Below are 27,955 nucleotides of genomic sequence, written 5' to 3' on the forward strand. Positions count from 1 at the left end.
TCCATAGCAAATGCGGTATTTAGATCCCTGGGGGCAGGGTGATGGTGGAAAGCTTCCTGGAGGAGGTGGTACTTGAGATGCTCTGAAAAGTAGATGGCTCTTGGTAGCTAAGGGTTGGAGACAGGTGGTTGTTCCGCAGAGAGGGTTCTGTGTGGCCACAGGCTGCAGGTGCCGCCGCACTGCTTCATCCTGGATCATTGCTGGAAGGGGTGTTGCAATTTCTGAAATCCATGTTCCAGCAGCAGTTGGGACAGAGGACGCTGCATGTCAGCAGCTCTGATGATTAGACACATAAGGCAGCGGCCGCCGCTCACTGCAGAGCTCGACCTGGCTGGCACCGGGCCACCTGCTTGGTGTCCTTCCCTCCGCCTTGCAGGGGATGGTGTTTCCCTGCAGCAGTGATGAGTCTGAGACCCAGGGAGATGCGTGATAGAAGGTTCCAGAGAGGTGGCCGTGCCCCACGGCTGGCGGGGCAGCTGGGTGGTGATCAACCTCTGTGGTGTCAGAGTTGGGGGCAGCACCCTAGTGTCCTGGGGAAAGATCTTGTTGCCAGGGCCCCTCTGCCCTGACACACGCCCTTTCTCTATTCTGGACGGGTTTCAGGACCAGCACTGGCACCTCCCCTGGTCCTCGGAAGACCCTGCGCAGCACCAGGTGGGGGCCGCTCTGCCCCGGTTAATGGATGAAGGAGGGGACAGGTGATGGGCCAGTCTGAGATCACACAGCTGTGTGGGGGCCGAGGCCTCGTGCCAGCCCGTGCAGGTCTCTTGCCTCTGGAGCACCATTTGCCTCTGGAGCACCCCCCTCCACCAGCAAAACGGCCCGTTGGGTTGGTGGGAGGTTGGGAGACAGAGAACCAGGTGCCTGAGTCCAGAGACGGCCCCAGGGCTGACTGGCTCTGCCCTCTGGCCACACGGCTCCCGGCCTCCTGCTCCTCCTGCTCCCGGGTGGCCGGCGGCCCAGCTGTCCTCCACTGCACTCTGCTTGCCGCGCACCAGCTTGTGGCATTGGGCAGCAGAGGCAGAAGCCCTGTGCTTGTGTTGCTGGCTTTTTGGAAGGGGCAGAATAAGGATGAACTGAGAGAGGAAGATGGTACTTTCAGATGAGAGAGAAGGCAGGCAGGAGGCAGGGCCTCCTTCAGGTGACTCCGGCAGGCTCCCTGACGAGGTGGCAAGGCGGTGGTGTGTGCAGCTGGCGCTGCCTTCCCCTCACCACTAGCACCTGTGCTCCCCGAATGCTGTTTCAGCTGAGTGAGTTCAGCTGGGGCCTGCTGGGGAGCGTGAGGCCCTGACAAAGTCAGCAGGCTGACAGCAGGAGGTTCTCGTGGGCCACAGGTCAGTGGTGGGGCTCTGGAACATGGCCGGAGGCGTGCCTGGGCCCGGGTCAGTGCCAGGCTGCTGCCTGTCCCGCCGGTGGCCATGGCTCCGGGCTCTGCGTCTCTGCTGCAGGAAGTCTCCATTGGCTCATCCTCCTGCCCTGTCAACATCCTTTGTCCGAGTTCCGGACGGCTGCGGCGTCCGCTCCTTCCTGCTGCCCTGGGAGCCCAGCTGTCCTCATGCAGCCCCTGCCTGGGGACCCATCTCCGAGCCTGGCCTCGTGTGTGCTTGGGCATTGGGCGGCCGACACATTCCCAGGGTGGAGACGGCACAGCGTTGAGCCTCTGACACCCGCTTTCAGATCCTACCTCGGCACCTTGTGGCTGTCCCATGGCGCCTCTCTGGGCCCTGTATCCTCCTCTGTCAAAGGGGCTATTTTAGGAGCCCCTCCCAGGGGTTGGCTGAGGACGCGGCCCTCAGCCTGGTGCCTGGCAAGTGGGAAGTGCTCGGCTGACGTGTCCCCCCACCCTTGCAGAGTGGAGCCATGAGCTCACCTCTCTGACGCCCCTTCCCCTGGCACAGAAGCTCTTCTGAAGCCTTGGTGCCTCTCCCCACGTGCTCACTTAACACCTCTGGGGTGGGCGCTCCGGGACCTGCAGACCTGCTCTCACACTGGGGTCAGGAGCTGGCTGGAGGAGACCCTAAACCCAGCAAACTCCCCCACCCTGCCCCCATCAGCTCTGATGACCCCCCTTCACCGGGGCAAGCCCCATGCTCAGGCGCCCGGTTTTTAGTCCCCTGAAGCTTTGTGCTCTGAAGGACTCTTTGCCTGGCGCTGCGGACACTGTTTGCCTTCTGAATCCAAAAGATAAACAAGGCCGGGCGCGGTGGCTCAAGCCTGTAATCCCAGCACTTTGGGAGGCCGAGACGGGCGGATCACGAGGTCAGGAGTTCGAGACCATCCTGGCTAACACAGTGAAACCCCGTCTCTACTAAAAAAATACAAAAAACTAGCCGGGCGAGGTGGCGGGCGCCTGTAGTCCCGGCTACTCGGGAGGCTGAGGCAGGAGAATGGCGTAAAAACCCGGGAGGCAGAGCTTGCAGTGAGCTGAGATCCGGCCACTGCACTCCAGCCTGGGCGACACAGCGAGACTCCGTCTCAAAAAAAAAAAACAAAAAAAAACAAAAAAAAACAAAAGATAAACAAGAATAACAACTACAGGGTCGCGGAGGGGATGGTCTGGGCAGTGGGAGCTTGAATTTCGGGCCAGACTGAGCGGCCGTGCCCCTGAGTTAGGTCTCCCGGCGCGTGGCAGCTGCAGGTTTTGCAATCCTGATGCTGCTAGAAACACGTGTTTCTGTTTTGTGGGGTTCATTTGTCAGTCTGTTTTTCTTTTTTAAGACGGAGTCTCGCTCTGTCGCCCGGGCTGGAGTGCAGTGGCACGATCTCGGCTCACTGCAAGCTCCGCCTCCCGGGTTCACGCCATTCTCCTGCCTCAGCCTCCCGAGTAGCTGGGACTACAGGTGCCCGCCACCACGCCCGGCTAATTTTTTGTATTTTTAGTAGAGACAGGGTTGAAGTGTTAGCCAGGATGGTCTCGATCTCCTGACCTTGTGATCCGCCCGCCTCGGCCTCCCACAGTGCTGGGATTACAGGCATGAGCCACCGCGCCCGGCTAATTTTTTGTATTTTTAGTAGAGACGGGGTTTCACTGTGTTAGCCGGGATGGTTTCGATCTCCTGACCTTGTGATCCGCCCGCCTCGGCCTCCCACAGTGCTGGGATTACAGGCGTGAGCCACCGTGCCCGGCTCATTTGTCAGTCTTTAAAGAGTTTGTATAAGGATGAAGAAAAATCATTTTAACAGACCCACTCCTTGTCCCCCTGGGCCAGCTTGGCCTTGAAGTCATCAATATTTCTGTTGATTTGTTTTGTACTTTTGGTTTCAAAGGCAGCGCGAAAACACAGTATCTTTCCGTTCCCCGCCAGGTGCTTGTCGGCCACGGCCTTCCCGGGATTAAGGAGCCTGTCTCCAAGTTTCCTCAAGGCCTCCGAGCCCTGTGTTCTTGGAAATCTGCATGGGGTGGGGAGGGGGTGCCTGTCTGTCATCTGTTGTCAGGGACTTTAAAAAATGCTGTGTTGGCTGCCTCCAGGGTCATCCTTCCACAGGGGGATCCTTTCTGCAGTGGCTGGAATAGGAGGGGGTCCCCCAACCCCCCAGTGGAGGAGGTGGCAGTGAGATCCTCCTAGGGGACCCTGGGACCAGCATCCTCTGGCCGGCGGTCCAGGGAGGGCAGTTTCTCCAGCCCTACCCAGCCCTGCCTCTCCTGGCCTCACCTTCGAATGCCGTGTACCTCCCCGCCCCTGGGTTTGGACACACGTCCAGTTTTCAGCTACATTTCTTGGATTGTCACGTTTGTCTCATTACACGTAGGACATCTCCAGAGGCAGGGGGCGTGGGAGCTGCGTGCCCCAGGGCAGGTGGACAATCCATCCCCTTTGCCAGCTGAGGGGCACAGGCCCGAGGCACTGAGCCACCTGGACTTGGTGTGGCCTTTCTGACTCAGGCGCTGCCCCCTTGACCTTGGCTACTCCCCCAGGTTTGAGGCCTATGTTTTGGTTTTTCTGCCTTATTCTGTCCTCCGGTGTGTCTGTGGTTGGCGTCCGGCAGGGGCTGCAGGCTGCGTGTTGAGGGGTGAGCTCTGGACACTTGCCTGCAGCTCCAGTGTCCCACCTCCGACTGTTGTCAGGAACGAGAGGTGCTGGGTGAGTGACAGCTGTCATGGATGGAGATGGACCGCCTGTCATGTCATTTGCCTGGGTGAGTGACAGCTGTCATGCATGGAGGGTGACTGGCCCCAGGGCCGTTGCCACGTGTCCCCGGTGCACAAGGTGCCTAGGCAATCCTTGTCTAGCAACATTCTGTGTCCCAGGACCCCTGGGGTGGCGGAAGGTTCTGGTCCCTCATGCTCATGAGCGCCACATCCTGAGACCCTCCTGCCCCCTGTGACTGGGCCATCTGTGCCTCCTTCCCCCAGGCCCCAGCTCATCTTTCTGCTGGGACAGGAGAAACGATCCCACAGTCATTTTGGTGAAAGCCAAGATCCCCTTCAGATCTGAGCTGTTCCATGTACAACGGCTGGGCTGCTCCTCAGACGGACACCAGGCACCCATTGGATGCCGGAGGTCCTCGTGGGATGCTGGGGGGGCCTCACTCTGCCTGAAATCCCTCTTGGTTTTATCTGTTTTCATTCCAGAGCTGGAAGGAGACAGGCTTGGGGCAGGGCAGCTCGGCGTGGCCTGGGCCTGGAGCTGGGCCGGCTGGGCTCCGCGACTCCCGGCACCTCAGTCTCGCTGCACTGTCGCTCCCCTCTGGCCGGAGTCCCTGGCTGTAGGAGAGGCACACCCTTCATCCCTGGGGCGTCCAGGCACAGCGCAGTGTGGTTAGGACCTAGGGCTGGAGTCCTGGAGCTGCTGACACTGTGTGTTTTTGAGCTTGACCTTCCTGGAGCCTCAGTTTCCTTCTCTGTAGGATAGGGATAAAAATAATGACTTCCGGCCGGGCGCGGTGGCTCAAGCCTGTAATCCCAGCACTTTGGGAGGCCGAGACGGGCGGATCACGAGGTCAGGAGTTCGAGACCATCCTGGCGAACACGGTGAAACCCCGTCTCTACTAAAAAATACAAAAAACTAGCCGGGCGAGGTGGCGGGCGCCTGTAGTCCCGGCTACTTGGGAGGCTGAGGCAGGAGAATGGCGTAAAAACCCGGGAGGCAGAGCTTGCAGTGAGCTGAGATCCGGCCACTGCACTCCAACCTGGGCAACACAGCGAGACTCCGTCTCAAAAAAAAAAAAAAAAAATAATAATAATAATGACTTCCTCAGTGGATGAGTGGGGCATTCACTCGGAGTCCATCCATGCAGTGGGATATATGTGGATGAACCTGGAAAACGTGATGCTAAGGGGAGGAAGCCAGGCCTGAAAGACAAGTCCTGTGTGATTCCTTTAAAATGTCCAGAATAGCAGCTCCTGTCGCAGAACAGAACGCAGATGGCGCGGCTGCCAGGAGAAGGCACTGGGGAGAGTGCCCACGGGCCTGGGGGTCTGTTTGGGGGCGTGAAAAAGTTCTGCAACTCCATAGTGTGGAGGGTTCGTGGTATTGTGAATGTATTACACTAAATGTCACTAACAGTAAGGTTTGTGTTATGTGTACTTTACCACAATTAACATAGCCTCTCCCTTGTGGGGAATGAAGGTCTCATTTCATCAACTCCCACCCGGAGGCAGAGCCCATCTCCTTACTCGGGCTCCAGTCTAGGCTCTCACTGTCTCCTCCTCTATCGAGGGTGAGGCCAGGAGAGGCAGAGCTTGTAGTGAGCAGAGATCCCGCCGCGGCACTCCAGCCTGGGCAACAGAGTTGAGGGGTTCATGTGAGTGACAGTCTTTGCCCAGGGTTGACAGGTTTTATTTAATCCTGTTTTGTAAGGCTCTGAGGCTGCGTCCCCCAGAAACAGACCCTGAGGTGGGAGGTGAGCCAAGTGTGGGAGGCCGGGTAGGGAAGGAGAGAGGCAGATAACATTGACCCAGCAGGTTGCCGCTGTGGGCGACAGGCTTGGCCCACTGAGCGCTGAGCGAGGATGTGGGTTTGTATCCAGCCCTCCTGGCTTCTGGTGAGGGAGGCCATGGACATGGAGGGGTGCTGGGGCAGGTTGGGGTGCCCGCCGCTCCTAGTAAGGGGATGGGTTCTGCCTCGGGGTAGGAGTTGATGAAACGAGACCTTCATTACCTTCATTCTATGGAACGGTCTGTTGGTGCTTTCACCTGCCTTGGTTGGCGTCAGCAGGAAAAGGCTGGAAAAAGGGCCTTGAGGTGGATCACACCCGCTCTGGGCCATGACAGACGCTGGGTTCTGTCAGGGGCATGAATCACAACGAACGCCTTGCAGGAGGGTGGGTGAGGCCTGCTCCCCACGGTACCACAAGGTACAGACCTTGAGGGAAACTGTTGGCCTGAGAGCCTGGAGGTTCTTGGAAGACTTCGGGGGCCAGTCAGAAAAGTGAGTGTCCTGTCTGGAAGTCCTGGAAGCAGAAGCCTTGTGTGCTGACCTGTCTGTCCACGGTGCAGTGCTGGGCGCAGTGCTGGGCGCAGGGCGTGACCTGTCTGTCCACGGTGCAGTGCTGGGCGCAGTGCTGGGCGCAGGGCGTGACCTGTCTGTCCACGGTGCAGTGCTGGGCGCAGTGCTGGGCGCAGGGCGTGACCTGTCTGTCCACGGTGCAGTGCTGGGCGCAGTGCTGGGTGCAGGGCGTGACCTGTGTGTCCACGGTGCAGTGCTGGGCGCAGTGCTGGGTGCAGGGCGTGACCTGTCTGTCCATGGTGCAGTGCTGGGCGCAAGGTGTGACCTGTCTGTCCATGGTGCAGTGCTGGGCGCAAGGTGTGACCTGTCTGTCCACAGCACAGTGCAGTGCGCAGGGCGTGACCTGTCTGTCCATGGCGCAGTGCTGGGCGCAGTGCTGGGTGCAGGGCATGACCTGTCTGTCCATGGCGCAGTGCTGGGTGCAGGGCGTGACCTGTCTGTCCATGGCGCAGTGCTGGGCGCAGGGCGTGACCTGTCTGTCTGTGACGCAGTGGTGGGCGCAGGGCGTGACCTGTCTGTCTGTGGCGCAGTGCTGGGCGCAGGGTGTGATCTATCTGTCCACAGCGCAGTGCTGGGCGCAGGGCACAAGGTACAGGGAGTGTGTGGATTTTCTGAGTGGGTGAATGGCACAGTGAGGAAGAGGACCATGTTAAGGGAGCTGTTTCCAAGTCCAGCCCGGAAACTGTAGCTTGCTCATGTTTGCCCTTGGGCAACTTGCTCCACCTTTCTGAGCCTCAGTTTACCCATTTACACAGTAGGGAGGTGGTGCACTCCCTGTCCTCCAGGTGGATGTGGAGTGGTCATACCCGACACGGGGTGCAGGTGTGTTCTTAGCCTAGCACAAAAGCAGGCAGCACATGGAGGCCGCTGCCGATGTGACCACTGCTGCCCTGTGCCCTGGTCACCTCCCCGGACGTTCACTCCCATCTGGCGAGTGGCTGCCTTAAGGGGAGGCTGGAGGTTGGAGGGGCACTGTGGGCCATTCTGGGGCCACCTCCCTGTCTAGGCCCTTGTGCAAGGGAGCCGGAGTTGCAGTGGGCCTGGGTATTCACCTACCCAGCAAACGTTTACTTACCCCTAGCCTGTGCCTGGCTCTGGGCAGACAGGCAGCCCTGCTCACGGCCCAGGAGGACACAGGCAGATACCGCAGGGGCAGTGCAGAGGGAGTGTGAGGAGGCGCTGGGCCCAGGTCATCCGGGGTCATCCTTCCACAGGCTTACCCAGTGCCCGCCTCCTCCGCCTCCCACTCTTCCCTTGGCATCTTCAAGGTGGTGATGGGGAGCTTCTCCACGGACTTGTGAGAGACCCCTCATCGTGCGAGTAGCCAGTGCCTAACTCAGGTGAAGTGAAGAAGGAAGATGGGTCCAGTGGGCACATGAGATCTTGGGCCACTTGCATGATGCCTGGGCCTTGGCTGCCTCATCTGTAGAATGGGACCATCATTTCTGCCTGGGTGGGGCAGGGTCTGGGGCTTCCTGGAGGAAGTGGCCTTTTAGCTGAGCCCTGCACGGCGATCGGAGTGCACCAGGTGAGCGTGAAGGGAACGTTCTGGAACAGGTTCACAACACCCCAGCCTCCACCTTCCTGGCCTGGTGATCTGAGGTCAGGACTCTGACCTGCTGGATCCTGCTTCCGCATCCTCATTTCCCTCCTGAATTGCCGTGTTGTTTTTCTGCCCGGTGGTTCTTTCCCAGCAGTCAGCTGAGTGGGAATTCGATGCTTATCCCAAGGCCTGGGGGGGCCCCGCATTTCGTCTTCCTCTTTAGGGACACGCAGGCGTCCTTTCTGTTGATGGGTGGGTAGGCGTCTCACCAGCCGCACACTGGCAGTGTCCCAGGGACAAAGGGCGAGGGCGTCACCCTTGTGCGGGGTGTCTGGGGTTCCTCACCCACCACTTTGATCACTGGAATTGGCAGGGAGCGCGTTGTGCTATTGTGAGCTCATCGTCCTTCTCTGTAGGGCGTGCGTGGGTTAGGCGCTGTCAGCTTGTCCACCCTGGCTTCTTTGGGTCGTCTTCCTCTCTCGGGGTGGTCTTCTGTACCACTGCCCTTTGCAGATGACCGTCCGGGGAGGGCCCACGTCCAGGGTCAGGACCAGAGGCCAGCGGCATAAGGAGGCCGGGGTGACAGGAGAACTCTCCAGTCCCGCCCGGGGGGCATGGGAGGGCGGCTGATGTTACCATATACACCAGAAGCCTGTTCTTTCGTGGTCGTGGGACTTTGACAAATTTCTGAACTCTGAATTTCATGGTACAGCACCAGTTTTCCTGCGCGGAGTGGGTGTGAGGATGCAGGGAGGTGACGCCCTGGGCGTGCTAAGCGCTCACCCAGGCGGGGCGGATGCTGGACAGATGGTGGCATTGAGGTTTCTGCATCTGTGTGCAGACAGGGGAGCTTGTCCAGATCCCCTGTGCCCATGGGCCTTCCTTGGGCCCTCCGTGGCACTGGGTCTTCACTGCCCGCTGACTCAGGGTACCAAGGCAGGGCGCCCTGGGGATTCCTCACTGTTGCCTTCTCTCTGCAGGAGGGAGGCTGGTTGGTGAGCCAGGCAACGGCTTCCGCAGTGCCCGCCTCCTCCGCCTCCCACTCTTCCCTTGGCATCTTCAAGGTGGTGATGGGGAGCTTCTCCACGGACTTGTGAGAGACCCCTCATCGTGCGAGTAGCCAGTGCCTAACTCAGGTGAAGTGAAGAAGGAAGATGGGTCCAGTGGGCACATGAGATCTTGGGCCACTTGCATGATGCCTGGGCCTTGGTTGCCTCATCTGTAGAATGCGGCCGTCATTTCTGCCTGATACCTCCAGGAGTGGGTGGGAGGAGGGTTTGGGCAGGTGTCTGCAGTCAGGTCCCCCTCGCTGGAGTGACTAGCAAAAGCCGCCGCTGCTTTCGGATCTGCACGTGTGATGACTCTTGAGGGAGGCCCTGCGGACAACTCTAGCTGTCTGTGCTCCGTGCTCTGGGGGCTCTGGGTGATACGTTCCCTCTTCTGCTGTTTCTTTTTTTTTTTTTTTTGAGACGGAGTCTCGCTCTGTCACCCAGGCTGGAGTGCAGTGGCGTGATCTCAGCTCACTGCAAGCTCCGCCTCCCGGGTTCACGCCATTCTCCTGCCTCAGCCTCCCGAGTAGCTGGGACTACAGGCGCCTGCCACCTCGCCCGGCTAAGTTTTTGTATTTTTAGTAGAGACGGGGTTTCACTGTGTTAGCCAGGATGGTCTCGATCTCCTGACCTCGTGATCCGCCCGTCTTGGCCTCCCAAAGTGCTGGGATTACAGGCTTGAGCCACCGCGCCCGGCCCTTCTGCTGTTTCTTAAGGAGATGTTTCTCAGGGCGGCTCAGGCTTGCAGGAGGCGGGCCGCCCCTTGGCTACATGTGTCTGCAGGAGCCAGCGGCAGGGACAATGTCTGCTTTTAATAACGACTTGGGTTTTCTGCTGTTTTCTTTGGGTGAATCTCCATCTTTCTACATTAGCTAATGATGCAGTGTGTTCCTGGAACCTCCCCGACCCCTGCCCTGCCCCAGCATCGGGGCGCCTGGGCTGCCAGCCTGGAGATGTTCTTAGAGAAGCCTCGGACGGACGGGTACCCAGCAATTCCTGACTGTTTAGTTAGCGGGAGCCGAGGGGGGTGCCTGTGAGGACAGATGCCTTGTCTGGGAGTGAATAACCGAGTCAATAAATCCGGGCCATAAACCTCACCTTTCAAAGCAGTCATGTGTGTGTTTTATGGGGTGGCTGATCTGTGCGGCGACTTCTTGGCAGCATGAATTCTCGGGACTTCGATGTGTGTGTGGGTGCGTGTGGCTATGGGTGATTCAGAATGGCTTTTGGGGACAGGAACCGGGGCTCGGTCTGCATCTGCGCTGTGTGACCTGGGGCGGAAGACTCCTTCTGTGCCTGTCTGTGTCTCTGGTGAATCCGGGCCGTGCTGTCCACTTTCTCAAGGTTGTTTCCTGCCCTTTGAAGTGACCAAGGGGATCCACAGTCCCAGGAGGCTTTTTTGCCTGCAGAGGTCTGTGCACTCTGTAGGGATGCCGTTGGACCAGGAGTTGCCCTTTCTGTTGGGGGAAGCCCTGGCTGCCTCCCCATCGTGAGTCAGGACCCGGGTGCTGCGGGTGGCCCCAGGCTGTGGATTTTGTTGACAGCTGAGGACTCATGACTGGCTCAGCCCACACCCTGGACTGGCTCCTGGGGCCCCCATTCTGCCCTGCTCCTTCCCGCACCGGCCTTGGCCCAGCATGTCAGCAGCCTCCACACGCTGGCCATGGTTGTCCTCTGCAGCGTGAAATGGGTGGCCTGGGCAGGAGGCCAGTGTCACAGTCACGACTCGCCTCCCCCGTGGAGTGGTGGGGGCCCCCCAGCCTTTCTCTGGCATTGCTGTCTGGTGGCCTGGGAGGGGTGGGCCGGCTGCTGGGCTGCCCCTCTGTGTGTGGGTGGGCCGTGGGTCTGGCCAGGACGGTTTGTAGGCTAGAGAGTCATTGGTCTAGAACATGTGGCCGCCTCTCGGATTCCTGGGGTACAGTGGAGTCACCGGTCCCACGGTGCCTGCTTGCAGCTGCTCCTGGGCTGCTGCGGCGACCCAGATGATGATCAGTTAAACACTGAGGGGCCGAGTGGGCCTGGCCCCCAGAGGGCTTTCCCTGCCCCCTGACAGCCCCTCGCAGCAGCAGTTACGACTGTTCCATCTGCAAGCTTTGGAGACTGAGGATCAGAGGGCACACAGACTCTGCCTGAATTCACCGGGGGGAACGATGGTGGTCGTGGAACCCAGGGCTTCGCGGTCCAGACCTCGGTGTCCCCCATCCCCGGAGGAGGCGTCGCGGGCTCCTGAGATACTGTGACTTGCACCTGTAATATATTTGTTTTTTTTTTTCAAAAATGGAAAAGATAGAATTTTCACACACCATTCCCTTCTCATGCAAATGAACCTTGGGAGAAATTGGCCTGTCATCTCTTTGGGTGTATTTTGTGGTAATTTAGCTGCTTAAACGAAACATCTGTTAAGCAGGGAGAGCCAGGCTATAGATTGAAGCAGGAGTACAGAAGCTGTTTGCATTTATCGTGATTGAGCAGTGGCCTGCTAGGTCAGGGGCTGCCCTGCGGACGGACGAGACCATTTGACACGAGAGGCCGTGGGGCAGGTGACAGGCCCGAGGCTTTCTGCTGCCTGCCCCTTTGGGCCTGAGGAGAGGCAGCTTTTTTTTGGGTGCCTGGGCCGCAGGCTGGGGCTGGGCTCTGAAGTTGGAGGTGCTGGACCAGCAAGGCTGGGCTCAGGGAAGGAGCCGCCCCCATTTCTGCAGCCCCACATGTCTGTCAGAGGGCCCAGGCGCACCAACCACAGGCCGTGTGTGCCGTGGACAGCCTCGTGATCGCCACCGCCATGCCTCTGTGGGCTCCTCTGTAGCATGGGCTGCGGGGGTGGTCAGGTGAGGTCTGGTGAGGTCCCGTGAGCCTCGGTGGCCTTGCGTGGGCCAAGGTCCCTGGCTCCCAGCGAGCACCGAATGTGGGGCCGTCCCCCAGCCTCCGCTTGGGAAACTGCCTTTTTACGAGTCTGTGTTTTCGAGACATGGCGGGCGGGGGTTTTTATTGTGTCGCTGGCTGTGTGGGGTCGTCGGGTGGGGCCCTTCCCCAGGCTTTCCTGTGCCCAGGGAGCTGAGGACCTGGCATTTGTGAGTGATTGGCCCTTGGGGCAAGGGGGAGATGGTTGAGACCCGGTCCGTCCTTCAAGGAATCCTGCAGAGTCTGAGGGGACTGGAAGGAGTGTGGTCATTGTGGGAGCTGTTGAGTGGGCAGGGAGGGTGGAGGGGCAGGACAGCAGGAGCAGCGGGTGCTGAGGCCAGGGGTGCAGACCACCCTGCATGTCTACAGGGGTGGCAGGGACTCTGAGCCACTGCCTTGAGGGCTGCAGGGAGGCAGGGCCGGCTTCATCCTGGGGGTGCCGGGGAGCCCTGGGCAGGGTTGGCGCAGGTGTGGTGTGCTCAGATTTAGCTTTGGAAAGCTCCACGGTGTCCGTACTACAGGGACCGCTGGAGGGGGAGGCCTGGAGCCCCAGAGGCTGCGGCAGAGGCAGATGGGGGTGTCCAGGCTGGGGGGTGGGGAGAGAAGTGGGAATGGAGAGAGACGGATGGCCCCGCTGGAGCGCAGGAGGAGTGGGTGGGCTTGGGACGGACTGGACTTGGGTGATGAAGAAGGTGCTCTGGGGTCAGGCTTGAGCAGGGCGGTGGGCAGTGGGGCCCATCTGGAGTTGGCCCTAGGGGTTCAAGTCCCCCATTGGCCAGGGTTGCAGGGATGTCTGGGCTCTCCCAGCGGCCCACCTGAGATCTGCCCTGAGCAGGGTTAGGGGTGTTTCAGCTCCGCCCCTGAGGTTCCCTGGTTGGCCTCGGGCCTCTCCTCTCAGTGGCGCTGATGCTGGTTGGTGCCCAGGTTTGCTGGACTTGAAGGTGGGAGGTCAGTGGTCCTGGTGGATCTAGCCCCAGCCTGGGAGTGACCAAACTTAGCAGCCTCTGGTATAGCCAGATCCGTGGAGAGAGACGACTTTGGTACAGACTGAATTCCAGATTCTCCCTCCTTCCCGGTTCCTTGTATTCTCTACCATGCGAGCAGCACAACCGTGAGAAGCCGCAGTTCATCCGGCAGGAGGGAAGCAGGTGCAGATGCTTGTACGCGCAGGCCCGGCGGGCACGGCGGAATCCAGCTTTCTGGGGAAGCGTGAATCCCGGCATGTGGGATTCATCTCGGGCAACAAGACGGCTTTCGCCGACGCCCGGTCAAACTGCCTCAAAACCCAAAACAGTTGTCTCTTATTTTAAAGTGGTTTTTGCCTGTGGAAAGAGTTGGTTTTTCTTAAAAAAGGGCACTGCCTTAGATTGATTTTTGGGGGACTCACTTATTGCTATTGATCCGTTAAAGCTTTAATCAGGAAATAGCCTCGTGATGGTTCTGTTGAGATAGAAATAGCCTTGCAGCGGTTCTCAGTGTGAGCCCAAGGCTGACAGAGGACAGTGCCATGGTCTGAAGCTGCACGAGAGGCAGAGGCCGAGGGTGGCTCTCACTTCCGGCTGTCAGGCTCTGTGATGGGACAGTGTGTGGCCGGAGGATGTGCCCCGGGCGGCCCCAGAGCCTGGGTGGCGTAGGCTTTGCTCTCTAGACGACCAGTAGCTTCATCCAGGCCCCTCAGGATGACCCCAGGGGTAGGGACCCTGAGGACCATGGGACTGACCCTGAGCACGTTTCTCTTCCTCTTCATGTTGCCCGGCACATGAGTGACACCAGAGCTTTGCCAGCTACATCTCTGAGCCTCTCTTGCCTTTTGGTGGTTCCCCCCCCCCCCCCCCGCCACCATGACCTTTTAAAATGTATTATTTATTTATTTAATTGGTACATAATAATTGTATGTTGTTTATAGAGTGTGTGTGACACTTGGTTACACATACACCGTTGTTTATGGGGTATGTGTGACACTTTAATCCATGTACACCATGTGTAATGCTGAAATGAGGGTCATTAGGATGACCATGATCTCACACATGTGGCATTTCTTTGTGTTGGGAACGTTTCACGTCCTCTCTTCTAGTTCTTTTGAAATATACAATAAGTTATTGTTAACTATAATCCTCGTCCTGTGCTTCTCAGCACTAGGACTCACACCTATCTGATTGCATGTTTGCCCCCATTAACCAGCCTCTCTTCACCTTCCCGTCGCCCCACCCGGCCTCTGATGTCCATCATTCCACTCTCTCCCTCCATGAGATCAATTTTTTTAGCTTCCACATATGAGAGAGAGATCATACGATATTTAGCTTGTGTGTGTGTGTGTGTGTGTGTGTGTGTGTGTGTGTGAGATGGAGTCTCACTCTGTTGCCCAGGCTGGAGTGCAGTGGTGTGATCTTGGCTCACTGCAACCTCCACCTCATAGGTTCAGGCCATTCTTCTGCCTCAGCCTCCTGAGTAGCTGGGACTACAGGTGCCCGCCACCACAACCGGCTAATTTTTGTATTTTTAGTAGAGATGGGGTTTCACCACGTTGGGCAGGCTGGTCTCAAACTCCTGGCCTCAAGTGATCCACCAGCCTAGGCCTCCCAAAGTGCTGGGATTATAGGTGTGAACCACTGCACCTGGCCTATATGACATTTAGCTTTCTGTGTCTGGCTTTTTTCACTTAACATGACTTCTCGTTCCATCCACGTTGCTGCAATGACAGGATTGTATTCGTTTTCATGGCTGAATAGTATTCCATTGTGTACATATGTCACATTTTCTTTATCCATTCATTCACTGATAGATATTGAGGTTGATTGTGAATAGTGCTACGGTAAAAATGGGAGTGCAGATGTATCAATATTGATTTCCTTTCTTTTGGTTATATGCCTGATGGTAGGATTGCTGGATCAGGCAGATCTGTTTTTAGTTTTTTGGGGACACTCTGCACTGTTTCCTGTAGTGGCTATATTAATCTACATTCTGACCAGCAGTGTACTAGCGTTCCCCTTTCTCCACATCCTTGCCAGCGTCTGTTGGTTTCTTATTGATAAAGCTATTATAACTGGGGTGAGATGGTATCTCGTTGTGGTTTTGACTTGCATTCCTGTGATGATTAGTGATGTTGAGCATTTCTTCACATGCCCGTTGGCCATTTGTATGTCTTTTGAGAAATGTCTTATTGTTAATAACAGATTATTTGCCCGTTTAAAAATCAGATTATTGGCCGGGCGCGGTGGCTCACGCTTGTAATCCCAGCACTTTGGGAGGCCGAGGCGGGCGGATCACAAGGTCAGGAGATCGAGACCATCCTGGCTAACACTGTGAAACCCCGTCTCTACTAAAAATGCAAAAAATTAGCCGGGCGAGGCGGCGGGCGCCTGTAGTCCCAGCTACTCGGGAGGCTGAGGCAGGAGAATGGCGTGAACCCGGGAGGCGGAGCTTGCAGTGAGCCGAGATCGCGCCACTGCACTCCAGTCTGGGCGACTAAGCGAGACTCTGTCTCAAAAAAAAACAAAAAACAAAAAAACCAGATTATTATTATTATTATTACTATTTGCTTTTTTTCTTTTTTTTTTTGAGACAGAGTCTTGCTCGGTTGCCCAGGCTGGAGTGCAGTGGTGCGATCTTGGCTCACTGCAACCTCTGCCTCCCGGGTTCAAGTGATTCTCCTGCCTCAGCCTCCTAAGTAGCTGGGATTACAGGTGCGTACCACCACACCCAGCTAATTGTTTATATTTTTAGTAGAGACGGGGTTTTACCATGTTGACCAGGCTGGTCTCAAACTTCTGACCTCAAGTGATCTACCTGCCTCGGCCTCCCAAAGTGCTTGGATTACAGGCATGAGCCACCATGCTCAGCCCTGTTATTAAGTTGACTTTTTTTTTTTTTTTTTTTTTTTATGTTTTAGATTTTTTATGTTTTTTGAGGCAGGGTCTTGCTCTGTCACCTGGCTAGAGTGCAATGGTATGATCACAGCTCACTGCAGCCTCTACCTCTTAGGCTCAAGTGATCCTCCCACCTTAGCCCCCAAGTAGCTGGCATAATAGGTGCGTGCCACCATGCTTTGGCTAACTTTTGTATGTTTTGTAGTGACGGGGTCTTGCCATATTGCCCAGGCCAGTCTTGAACTCCTGGCCTCAAGCAATCTTCCCGCCTCGCCCTCTCAAAAGTGTTGGGATTATAGGCGTGAACCACTTCGCTGGGCTGAGTTCTTTATGTATTCTGGTTATTAATCCTTTGTCGGATGAATAGTTTGCAGATATGTTCCCCTATCCTGTAGGTTTTCTCTTTACTTTGTTGATTGTTTGCTTTGTTGTGTGGAAGTTTTTAGCTTGATGTAATCCCATTTGTCTATTTTTGGTTTTGTTCTGTCTGCTTTTGAGGTCTTACCCAAAAATTATTTGCCCAGACCAATGTCCGGAAGCATTTCCCTAATGTTTTCTTTCAGTAGTTTTATGGTTTTGGGTCTTATGTGTAAGTCCGTAATCACTTTTGATTTGTTTCTTGCATATGGGGAGACATGGGGGTCTAGTTTCATTTTTCTGCATATGGATATCCAGTTTACCTATCATCATTTATTAGAGATTGTTCTTTCCCCACTGAATGTTCTTGGTGCCTCTGTTGAAAATGAGTTGACTGTAAATGCATGGATTCATTTCTGGGTTCTTTATTTGTTCCATTGGTCTAAGTATGCGTTTGTTTTTATGCCAGTATCATGCTGTTTTTGTTGCTATAGCTTTGTAGTATGTTTTAAAGTCAGGTAGTGTGATGCCTCCAGCTTTGTTGTTTTTGCTCAGGATTGCTTCGGCTTTTCAGGGTCTTCTGTGTTTTCGATATGTATTTTAGGATTGTTTTTTCTGTTTCTGTGAAGGATCTCACTGGTTATTTTGATTGGAATTGCATTTAATCTGTAGATATTTTGGTAGTATGGTCATTTTCAAATTATTAATTCTTCCAGTGCATGAACATGGGATGTCTTTCATTTTTTGGTGACTGCTTGAATTTTTTTAAATCAGTGTTTTACAGTTTCCCTTGTAGGGATCTTTCACCTCCTTGGTTAAATTTATTCCTAGAAATTTCAGTTATTTTGTAGTTGTTATAAATGGTATTGCTTTCTTGACTTTTCTTTTTTTTCTTTTTTCTTTTTTTTTTTTTTTGAGACGGAGTCTTGCTCTGTGCCCCAGGCTGGACTGCAGTGGCGCGATCTCGGCTCACTGCAAGCTCCGCCCCCCCGGGTTCACGCCATTCTCCTGCCTCAGCCTCCCGAGTAGCTGGGACTACAGGCGCCCGCCACCTCGCCCGGCTAATTTTCTTGTATTTTTAGTAGAGACGGGGTTTCACCGTGTTAGCCAGGATGGTCTCGATCTCCTGACCTTGTGATCCGCCCGTCTTTTTTTTTTCTTATTGAGACAGATTCTTGCTCTGTCACCCAGGCTGGAGTGCAGTGGCACAATCTCGGCTCACTGTAAGCTCTGCCTCCCGAGTTCATGCCATTCTTCTGCCTCAGCCTCCCAAGTAGCTGGGACTACAGGTGTTTGCCACCAGGCCTGGCTAATTTTTTGTATTTTTAGTAGAGATGGGGTTTCACCGTGTTGGCCAGGATGGTCTCGATCTCCTGACCTTGTGATCCGCCCACCTTGGCCTCCCAAAGTGTTGGGATTACAGGCGTGAGCCACCGCGCCCGGCCTGATTTTTAAAATTCTGCGAGTCCATTGTTGGCATATGGAAATGCTACTGGTTTCTATATGTTAATTTTGTATCCTGCAATGTTACTGAATTAGTTATCAGTTCTGGGTTTTTTTTGGTGGAGCTTTTAGGGTTTTCTATATCTAAGATCATGTCTGCATACAGGGACAGTTTGACTTCCTCCTTTCCAATTTGGAGGCCCTCTATTTCTTTCCTGTGCTTAATTGCTCTGGCTGGCACTTTCAGTACTATGTTGAATAAGACTGGTGAGAGTGGGCATTCTTATTTTATTCCAGTTTTTAGAGAAAAAGCTTTCAGGTTCTCCCCATTCAGTATAATGTTAGCTACAGGTTTCTCATATATGACCTTTATTGTGTGGAGGAGTGCTCCTTCTGTACCTAGATTTTTGAGGGTTTTTATCACAAAGGGATATTGAATTTTATCAAATGCTTTTTCTGTATCTGTTGAGATGATCATATGGTTTTTGTCCTTCATTCTGTTGCTGTGATATATCATGTTTATTGATTTCTGTATGTTGAGCCATCCTTGCATTCCTGGGATAAATCCTATTTGATCATGGTAAGGGATCTTTATATTGTGTTGTTGGATTTGGTTTGCTAGGATTTTGTGGATGATTTTTGCATCTATGTTCATTAGGGTATTGGCCTATAATTTTCTTTTTATGTTGTGCTAAAATGTATTTTTCATTATACATATATGACATTCATTATAAAAAGCATACACATGCAAAATCATATATAATATATACATAAGTATGTGTAGGTATATATATTTATGCAAATGTAAATACATGTATTTGTGTGTATATATATTTGTACAAATGTAAATACATGTATTTGTGCGTATGTATATATATACATATATTTACATATATATATATATATATATATATATATATCAGGGCTCACTGCAGCCTTGACCTCCCAGGCTCAAGCCATTTTCCTGCCTCAGCCTCCTGAGTAGCTGGGACTACAGGCATGTGCTGCCATGCCTGGCCAATTTTTGTATGTTTTGTAGAGACAGGGTTTTGCCATGTTGCCCATGCTGATCTTGAACTCCTGGGTTCACGCAATCTGCACTTTGGACTCCCAAAGTGCTGGGACTACAGGCGTGAGCCAACGGGCCTGGCCTATTCATATATATATGAATTTTTTTTTAAAGTTTGCTAGTCTTCTTACCTAGAGGAGAGCTATTTACATTTAATTGTGGGCACCCCTGTTTGATTTACAGAACTGGGCTGTGCTATACTTTCCATTAGGACTCAGCTTTTCGTATATCCTTGCTTATCCTAAATGGTTTTCTGTGTACTTTATTTCATTGATTCCAAGATGACATAGTTTTCCATGCACGTGCTGACATCTCTGAAGCCAGAGTGGGTCATGGAAGCCTTGTAATCAGAGGCATAATCAGAGTTTCACTGGCGTTTTATCCCCTGGCAATACATAAAATCATGCCGTGTTTCACATGGGACAGTCCTTGGATGTGCTACAACATGGCATTTTATATTCTTGTTTTAATGTCTTTCTGGTGCTTGGAAGTTCTGGAGTTGACCAGATCAAGCCCTTGTGATTGGACGCCCACAGCCCTGCTGTGTAGAAAGCCTACCTTGGTTACTCCCAACACAGGGACAGCTACCCTGAGAGCTGCCTGTGGGTATGACTGGACCCTGCTGGCTGACTTGGAGTGTGGAGCTCACATGTGGGCTCTCTGTTGACACACACCCTTAGCGAGCTGGCTCATGAGGATGGGCTGCGCCATCTCTGCCCACCCTGGGTGCCCCCAGCCCTCCCCGCTTGGTGGCCTCTGTGCCTTCTCTCCCTTGGTTCTGGTCAGTGGTGTTTCCTGGGTCTTCCTGGCTGTGCTAGTAACCCTGGGCTGCTGACTCTGCTGAGGGCTGGGATCCCTGATTGAGTGATCATTAATTGATACTTACTGGAGGAAAGCTGTCTTCACAGAGCCTCCTGGTGCTGGGTCCTGGGGAAGCTCTTGTAGCTTCGATCCCAAGTTCTGCCAGGCACCATCCTGGTTTCCATGCAAAGGGCCTTTGCTCCAAGACATAATTACTGCCTTTATTAAGTTCTAAAATGCTTATTGGTAGAAATAATCAGTCCAAAATAAAAGTGACTGTTAATAAAGCTGTAGCCAATCACGTTATTGACTAAAGTGGATGAAAAGTCAAATCTCTTGGCGAAATTGAGATTTGCAAAATTTGCTCTGGAAAAAGAAGACTTTTAGCAGCCATGAAAGAACCTCAGGAGGGAGGAAGGTAAGAGGTCTGGGGAAAACGCAGGGATGGAGCCAAGCCCTCGATGTGGTTTTGAAGCAGAAAAGATACTCTTAATAACATAAAAGGGAAACCTGAAACCTACAAAATCAAACAATGATATCTAGAAAAACATTCAATGAATTAATGGACTCAGTAGAGCTCAAATCAAATGGTGATTTCAATTCCCTTAATGTTGATGAAATTATCACTAAAATGTTGGTGTTCACAGCCTTGAGTCCTGAGCTTTGCGGGGGGCGGGGCAGGGGCGGGGCTTCTGCTAACTGTGCTTGGAGAGCTGGAGCCGGGCCTGGGCGGGTGTCCCAGGGTACCCTGATCTGCAGGACCCCCGCAGCAGCCCAGGTGCCCCGGGTTGGGGGATGAGCAACCCCTTGAGACCCAGGGGAGCAGGGAGGACCCAGCTCCTCCCACCAGCTCCTCTCTGCAGGGACAGCAGCGCCCCTCTGCCTCTGGGTTGAAAGCCTACCTTGGTTACCCCAGCTGACAGGGACTGCCACTCTGAGAGCTGCCTGTGGGCATGGCCGGACTCTGCTGGCCGACTTGAGTGTGGAGCTCAAGTCCAGGCCCTCCTAGAAGCTGGGGCTTCCCTACATCTCCCTCCTGCCTTCAAAAGACACTGGTCATTGAATCTGGGGTCCACCCTGATCCTGGGTGGCCTCGTCTTGAGATCCTTACCTGTTACCCCTTCTTCATCCCCCTCTGTGCCCAGGAGGGTCCCATAGAGGAGCTGGTGGGTAGGGTGGGGTTGGAACTCCTGTGGGGTTCTGTCTGCTCGTTCCCTCCACCTCCAGTGCTGAGCCAGCTGGCTTTGCTGTGTCAGTGCCAAGCCTCTGGCTTCCATGAGGCCATCCAGGTGGGGATGGTGGTGGCTGAGGACCATTCAAGAAGAGGGTCCCCAGCACCTGGCGTGCGGGATGATACTGGGTTCTGGAAGGAGCCGCCGTGGGGTGAGGAGTCAGGGTGGGGGCACCCTCTGGGTGGATGAGGCTCATGGTGAGGGTCTCCCTGTTCCCAGCATAGGCCTGGGTGGCCACCAGAACAAGGGGCCGCTCTGTTCCTGCGGGCTCCCTGGTATATGCCATGCAAGCCCGGGTCTTCTCCCTGAGCCACTGGTCTGTGGTTTTGTCCTGTGTCTTTTCTGCAGCTGGCTCAGGAGTTCGCAGGCAAACCAATGAGGGGTTTGCAATAGGAAGTAAAACCGGCTGAGGCTTATGCGTGCTCTGGGGGCTGTGGGCAGCTGACATTCAGGAGCACCTGGGCTGGGCCTCCCAAGCCAGCCCCATGGGTGTATGTGAGGTCAGACCCCGGAGAGGTGAAGCAGCTGTGCTCCTGTTGAGTAGGGGGTGGGAAAGGGCTCCCTCCAAGCCTCTGACCTTGGGTCACTGAAACCCGACTGGGTTGGAGAAGGGGATTCCAGGGCCCTCTGTGGTCTGCAGCCCCAGATGCTGGTGTTCCCCGACCCTGGTTCCCATCAGAAGAAGCCTGACCGGTTTCTGGGTGCAAAACCACACATTACTCATTCCACTGTCCATGGCGTCTTGGTCACAGGCCGAAGCTTCGGCCCTCATTGGCTGGCTCGAGTCCTGGCCTGGGTCCCTGGGAGGCCTGCTCTGAGAGTGAGGGACCCTACTCTTACTGGACACTCCTCCAAGATCAAAAGGTTGACCATTCTGTTGGACTGCGGTGATCATTTTTTGGGGACCGCTTGGTGAATGAAGCCAAGGTGGCCTTGGTCCATGTTGGGTCAGTTAAAAGCGCTCAGCAGCTCCCGCCTGGAGAGCTCAGGGCCACCTGTGATGTGTGCCAGGTATGGGCCAGGGGAGGCGCCTGCTTCCTCACCTGCCCTTCCAGGTAGGCGTCGCATTGCAAGGCGGGCCTGTGGTCACCGTTCCTTTCCAAGCACGCCTTGTCCTGCCTCTGTGCTCACCATCCTCCTGGGCTTCTCCAAGGCCGGCTCGAGCACCCTTCCCATGACGGGCTCCTGCCCTGTTGGCTCTGTCCCCGGGGAGCCTGGCACCAGCCAGCGCGGCGTAGGTGGCCCCTGAGCTTTACTGATGAGAGTCCTTCTTCCCTCAGGGAGGCTGCAGCTTCTCTCTGGGTTCGGGACCCCTGCGTTCCGCAGGGGGTGTTAACAGAGTCAGGCAGACAAAGCGCCACATGTCGGGGCTGGGGGAGGAAAGAGCCTGGCCCGGATGCTGGGTACCTCCCTTTTCTGTGCCAGTCAGCGGGGCGTTCACTGACTCCTGGTGAACAGGAAAAGAATGCACTTAACTTCCCGTTTTCTCCGCAGATAAGTCCTTGATCCCCTGGCTTGGGAAATAATTGGTGGTTGCTATTAAGCGGAGATACGATTTGAGGGAGAGGCTTCAAGGAGCCACTTTCATGACACCTCTCATGCATGTGGGAGTCAGAGGCTCCCGTGGCCGGCACTCAGGGTCAGCCTGCAGGGTGTGAGGCTCCAGTGGGGTCCACCAGCTCCCTTGGGCCTCTGTCCAGTGTGGAGACCTTGCCAGAGACCAAGGAGCAGGAGGCCGGGGCAGGCAGGAAGACTGAGAATTTAAACTGAGAGATGATGAAAACCCCCATGGATAAGAGCTTTCTGGCCCCGCTTGGTCCCGGAGGGCGCCCTGACCTCACAGTGCACCTGCAGCGATGCCTGTTGGAATGCGTCGTCTTGCAGGGATCTGCTGGGCTGTTGGACCCAGCTTGGTTCGTTTGCTGCTTTTTCGCAGTTCTTTCTCTCAGTAGAGAGTGGAGCAATGAGCAGTAGCCCTGGGGCAGGGGTGACGGCAAAGAGGATGCCTCAGAGACGAGGGCCTGGCGGTTGTAAGGTTTCGGGGCACCGGTGTTCCCGGCTCTCACTGTGTGCTTTGTGGCTGCCACAGCAAATGACCACAAACTTAGGAGGTTCAGACAACAAACGCGCATTCTCCTCCAGTTCCGGAGGCCAGAGGTCCGAATTCTCAGGGACGCCAGGGCCGCAGCCCCTCCCCCCGGAGGCACTAGGGGAGGGTCCTCCTGCCTTCTCCACCTCCCTCGGCTCTGGGCCTTCCTTGGCTGGCCAGCCTCTGCCTTCGTCTTCTCAGGGCTTCGTCTCTATGTCTGTCTGCTCTTCTGTCTCTTAAGAGGATGCTGGTCATTGGATTCGGGGCCCACCTTAACCTGGGATGGCTTCTTCTTGAGGTCCTTACCTCAGTTACATCTGCAAAGACCCTTTTCCTAAATCGGTCACGTTTGGAGGTTCTGGGAATCAGGACAAGGTGGGGAGCGTGGTGCACAGTCCAGCCCCTACACTGCTTACTCTTTCTTCCGTCCAGATGCTTGCAGAGCGCTTGGTGCCTCTGTGCCCCGGGCTCCCTGGTAGGGAGGGGCAGGGGTCAGAGCCTGCCCTGAAAGCTCAGGCCTGCAGCAGAATGGGGTGTGAAGGGGGTGGTGAGAGGAAGAGTTTGAGGGGTGGGCACCCTGGGAGCGAGCAGTCTGGTGCAGAGAGCGGGCGGGAGCTTGGGGAGGTCACCGTCGGGTAAGCCTGGAGCAGAGGCCTGAGTGGGGCGGGTCAGAGTGCAGGGCCTGGGTCTGTGCCTCCCAGCTGTGCCCCTCTTGTGGCTTCCATGCAGCAGCTGTCCCAGGGGGCAGCCAGGGGCTTGGCCAAGCAAGTTCTGAGCATCTCTCCTGCAGCCTGGGGGTGAGGACTGTTGGTGGCAGTGGGACCATCTCTAGTGCCTATGGATTTGCCATTTTCAGTAGCTGTCAGCACGGAGGAGAGCTCGGTCAGGAACCCCATCATCTGGGGCTGTCTCTGCTGCAATCCCTGCCCTGGTCCTGGGCCCCTGGGGCTGTGGCCGGTGCGGTGGCCTGTGCAGTGGCCTGTGCTCAGTGTCTCAGCACCTCTCACTTCCCTGGGAGGCCCCCACCCCCTCCTCCAAAAATAACACCTGGGGCAGGGCGGGGAGCACCTCGCAGGCCTGGCCTGGGAACCTTGGGTTGTGACTGTCTCTTCCCGTGGGCAGGGCCCAGGGCTTTCTTCCTGGTACCTGGAGCTTGGCACAAAATAGGACCAGTCACAAGATTGAGGAATAAATGAATGAAGGATGAATGGATGAATGCAGGTGGTGATGGAACAGTGCTGTGCGGCATCCTTGTTGGCTCCACCATTTTTACTTGGTGGAGCTCATCTTGGCCGTAGGCTCTGGGGTTGTGACAGTCACTTGGAGTGGCCTGGGCAGGGTGTCCTGGCTGAGGAGGGGCCAGCTGTGACAGTGACAGCGGGTGCAGGGAACTCAGCACTCCTTCGTTTCCCACTCTGCCCACGGAGATGATGTCCCTCTTGTCCTGGAAGGTACCAGGCCTGCCAGGGACTGCCTGTCCTTGACCTCCCCTCCTCGCCCTGCCCTGCAGCTGGGGAGGCAGGGAGCTGGGACCCCTGTGCTGTCAGCGAGGGGGTGTCAAAACTCAATATGCCGTATTATTCCCAGTAGTCAAATATGTAGAAAACACCACACACACGACAAAAAACCCCTAAAAACCCAGAGTCAAGAGACAACAGAAAAACGCCCTCAGTGGTTAGTGGCGTTTTAGGATGGGAGTTCTTGTCGGTTTCATGTTCTTCTACTTCCCTGCCCTCATCCAGGCGGGGTTATTTCTATACTGGGAGAAAAAACAAACCCGTTTCACCCCAGGGAGAAGTGTCCTGGGCACACATCCTTCCCTGGTGAAGTGAGACTGGACCTGCAGCAGCTGGGACAGGGGAGGCCCCTAACTGTCAGGCCGAGCCTCAGTTTCCCCACCTGGTAAAGCAGGGACGGTTATCCCAACCAGGAGAGCACCAGAGGGTAGGCCCTGCACAGAGTGAGGAACCAGAGAGACACCGGTGGTGTTGGAGAGAGTCCTGGGCACCCCAGGTAGGTGGGTGGGCGAGGGGGGAAGGCGGGGAGCTGGGCGGGGGGGAAGGCGGGGAGCTGGGCGGGGAGCTGGGCAGCTGGATGGGCGCTGCAATCTGCCCTTTTTGTGACTGCGAGCAGGTGCGCCCAGGACTGGAGTTCAGCTCCCTGCTTTCCTCCTTGAGGACGGCCGGGTTTCCTGCCTGGCCTGTCCCCCGCAGAGGGCTCTGTCCCAGGCCCTGGCAGGGGCAGCCTCCCTCCCACTGGGCTCCCGCCTGGGTGGGGGAGGAAGGCGAGGCTGCAGCTGCAGCATTCCTGACCTCGGCCGGCCCAGCTGTTGGCCTGGCAGCAGGGAATCCCCCTCCTGCTCCCTCGCCCCCTGGTGCTCTGCCCGCCAGCCAGCCGAGGGGCCTGGTGCTGGTTTGCCTGGAATTTCCAGAAAGCACAGCGTCTCAGTGGATCTTCGCGTTTTCTGACTTCTCAGAAACTAGCTGGCTGCGTTCTTTTTATACATTCACAGGACTCCCTCCTCCCAAACCCAAACCAAAGCTGAGATAAGTTTTTAGGAAATTCTAAAAGTAATGTCTACTCATTGGTAAAAAACAAAACAAAACAAAACCAAGCAAAAGAAGAAACAACTCAGAAAGGTAGAAGGACACAGTACCCCAGACTCGCGTCCTCCCCCAGCCCCGCAGACCCTCTGGGCCCAACCCCACGCCTGAGAACCAAAGACCCGCCCCAGGGGCTTGGGCTGAGGGTCACAGGGTGGGGAGGGGCCGCGGGGCCCAGGGGGAGGCTGGGTGGACGAGGGGATCACGGCACCTCTGGAGATCATTGAGTTCCTGCCTGTGAACTAGTGAGGAAGCTCCCTCCTCCTCAGGAATCCAGGGAATTCATTCAGAGCCACTGGGTTGGGGAAACTGAGGCTCCAGGAGGGTCAGTGACTTGCCCGAGGTCACCCAGGAAGCTGTGCTTTGTGCCTCTTGGCGCTGTGGGCTCCAGGTCTTCACTTTGTGAGTAAGCAGGAAAGGAGCAGATGGGCAGTGAGATGCCCCGGAGCAGGGGCCTCCAGCTGGGGCCGTGCCCTTGTGCTGAGCAGAAAAGGCAGGAACTGAGCTTCACTGAGCAGCCTGAGCTGGAGGGTTTAGAGGGCTCCCTCAGGCTGGGGGAGGCTAGAGCCGTGGGGAGCAGTGGGGAGGAGTAGGGGTGGGAGTGGAGTGGAAGTGGAGGGGAGTGGGGAGGAGCGTGGGGGGCCGTTGGGGGGAGTGGTAAGCAGCGCGGGGGCAGTGGGGGGTAGTGGGGAGGAGCGTGGTGGGGGGAGTGGGGAGGAGTGGGGGTGTGGGGAGGAGCATGGGGGGAGGGGGGCGAAGCAAGGGGGTGGGGTGTACCATGGGGAGTGAGGAGGAGTGGAGAGGAGTAGGGGGAGTGGGAAGGAGTGTGGGGGTGAGGAGGACTGTGGGGAGTGTGGAGGAGCATGGGGGGGAATGGGGAGGAGTGTGGGGGGTGCGGGGGGACTGAGGAGGAGTGTTGGGGGAGTGGGAGCGTGGTACGGGGAGAGGGGAGGAGTATGGGGGGAGTGGGGAGAAACGGGGGTGGGGAGGAGGGGGGAGTGGGGAAGAGCGTGGGGGGAGTGAGGAGGAGTGTGGGGGTAGTGGGGAGAAACGGGGGTGGGGAGGGGGGAGTGGGGAAGAGCGTGGGGGGAGCGAGGAGGAGTGTGGGGGGAGTGGGGAGAAACGGGGGTGGGGAGGAGGGGGGAGTGGGGAAGAGCGTGGGGGGAGCGAGGAGGAGTGTGGGGGGAGTGGGGAGAAGCGGGGGTGGGGAGGAGGGGGGAAGTGGGGAAGAGCGTGGGGGGAGCGAGGAGGAGTGTGGGGGGAGTGGGGAGAAGCGGGGGTGGGGAGGAGGGGGGAGTGGGGAAGAGCGTGGGGGGAGCGAGGAGGAGTGTGGGGGGAGTGGGGAGAAACGGGGGTGGGGAGGAGGGGGGAGTGGGGAAGAGCGTGGGGGGAGCGAGGAGGAGTGTGGGGGCCATGCTTCTGACTCAGCTTCAGCAGCCAGGAGCCTCGCCTTGGCGTCAGGCATGGGGCCACACTCCCTGGCTGGCCTTGTGGAGGGTGGCATGGCTGTGTTGCTCCCTGTGGGGTCCCCAGAACCTGAGTGATGGAAGGGTTAGGACCTGAAGGGGCAGGAGCACCCCACAGGAAGCAAAGTCTGGCTGGAAATGGCCTGGTGAGGTTCTGCCCTGCCTGCACCCCCGGCCAAGCCTGGAGGCGACCTCACCACTGCCTCCCATCTGCAGGGGCGCCCTAGTTTCTCGTGGTGTGGGTGTCTGTGGGGTAGCCGGAGGAAGGAGTGTCTGCCTTCCTTTTTCCTCACCTCACTACACTTGCATTCGTTGCACGCAAACAGCAGTATAATGAAAACGAAGTACGTTTAAACAACAGGAAAAATCTGTTTACATCTTACTCTCCACCTGTTTGGAGTTCAGAATGGTTTATCTCAGTCCTTGCCCTCCTGCAGATGTATTTTTGCTTAGCTTTATTTATCATAATGCAGACACACACACCACACATACATACAGTGGTACATACACACATCACGAGCATGCACACATACATGTGCACACACATGAACGCATGCACGCCTGTACACCCCTAAGCACCTGCATACCCCCGCATGTATGTGCATGGGCACCCCACATGCATGCACACGAGGACAGGCACATCACGGACCCTGCCCTACTCGAGTGTCAGCAGCATCGCCCGCTGCCCCCGCAGGTGTGCGGCACATGTAAGTGCTTTGCTGCAGTGCCACGGCTCCTGCTTCCCCCAGTCTTCCATGGCTGGACCTGGGATGTCTCCTCCGGAAGCCTTCAGGCGCGCGTGGATTTCACTCAGTTTCACTGTGCACCTGCGATGTGCTGCTGCGGCCCTGGGCACTTTGGGTCCTTTCCAGCACCAGGCGAGAAAACTCCCTGAAGTGCAGGCACCTCTCCTGGTGGGCGTCTCGCACGCACTTGCTCCTCTGTGTGCCTTGCCGCCCCACGGTGACAGAACTGATTTGGCAGCCTGGGCCATGTGTGCGGGGCCACAGGCCCTCAGCAGGTGCTGGTGGGCAGATGGACAGATGGACGGAGGGACATTAGCTGTGGTGTGTGCCCGTGGGGACGGCCT

The 27,955-nt window shown here is 56.1% G+C and overlaps 2 protein-coding genes across 6 annotated transcripts in view; one reads left to right on the forward strand and one right to left on the reverse strand.

Moving 5' to 3' along the window:
* VAV2 (vav guanine nucleotide exchange factor 2) overlaps window positions 1–27,955 on the forward strand; it is a 236,621-nt gene that overhangs the window by 12,340 nt on the left and 196,326 nt on the right.
* On the reverse strand, window positions 434–2,704 carry LOC144334973 (uncharacterized). Its single transcript, XM_077967203.1, has 2 exons — window positions 2,525–2,704; window positions 434–2,193 (listed from the first exon to the last, which is right to left on the reverse strand). The coding sequence occupies exon 2, from the start codon at window positions 1,706–1,708 to the stop codon at window positions 584–586; it is 1,125 nt and encodes a 374-aa protein (XP_077823329.1). The 5' UTR covers window positions 1,709–2,193; window positions 2,525–2,704; the 3' UTR covers window positions 434–583.

Source organism: Macaca mulatta, chromosome 15, assembly GCF_049350105.2.
Source record: "Macaca mulatta isolate MMU2019108-1 chromosome 15, T2T-MMU8v2.0, whole genome shotgun sequence".
Classification (NCBI taxonomy): domain Eukaryota; kingdom Metazoa; phylum Chordata; class Mammalia; order Primates; family Cercopithecidae; genus Macaca; species Macaca mulatta.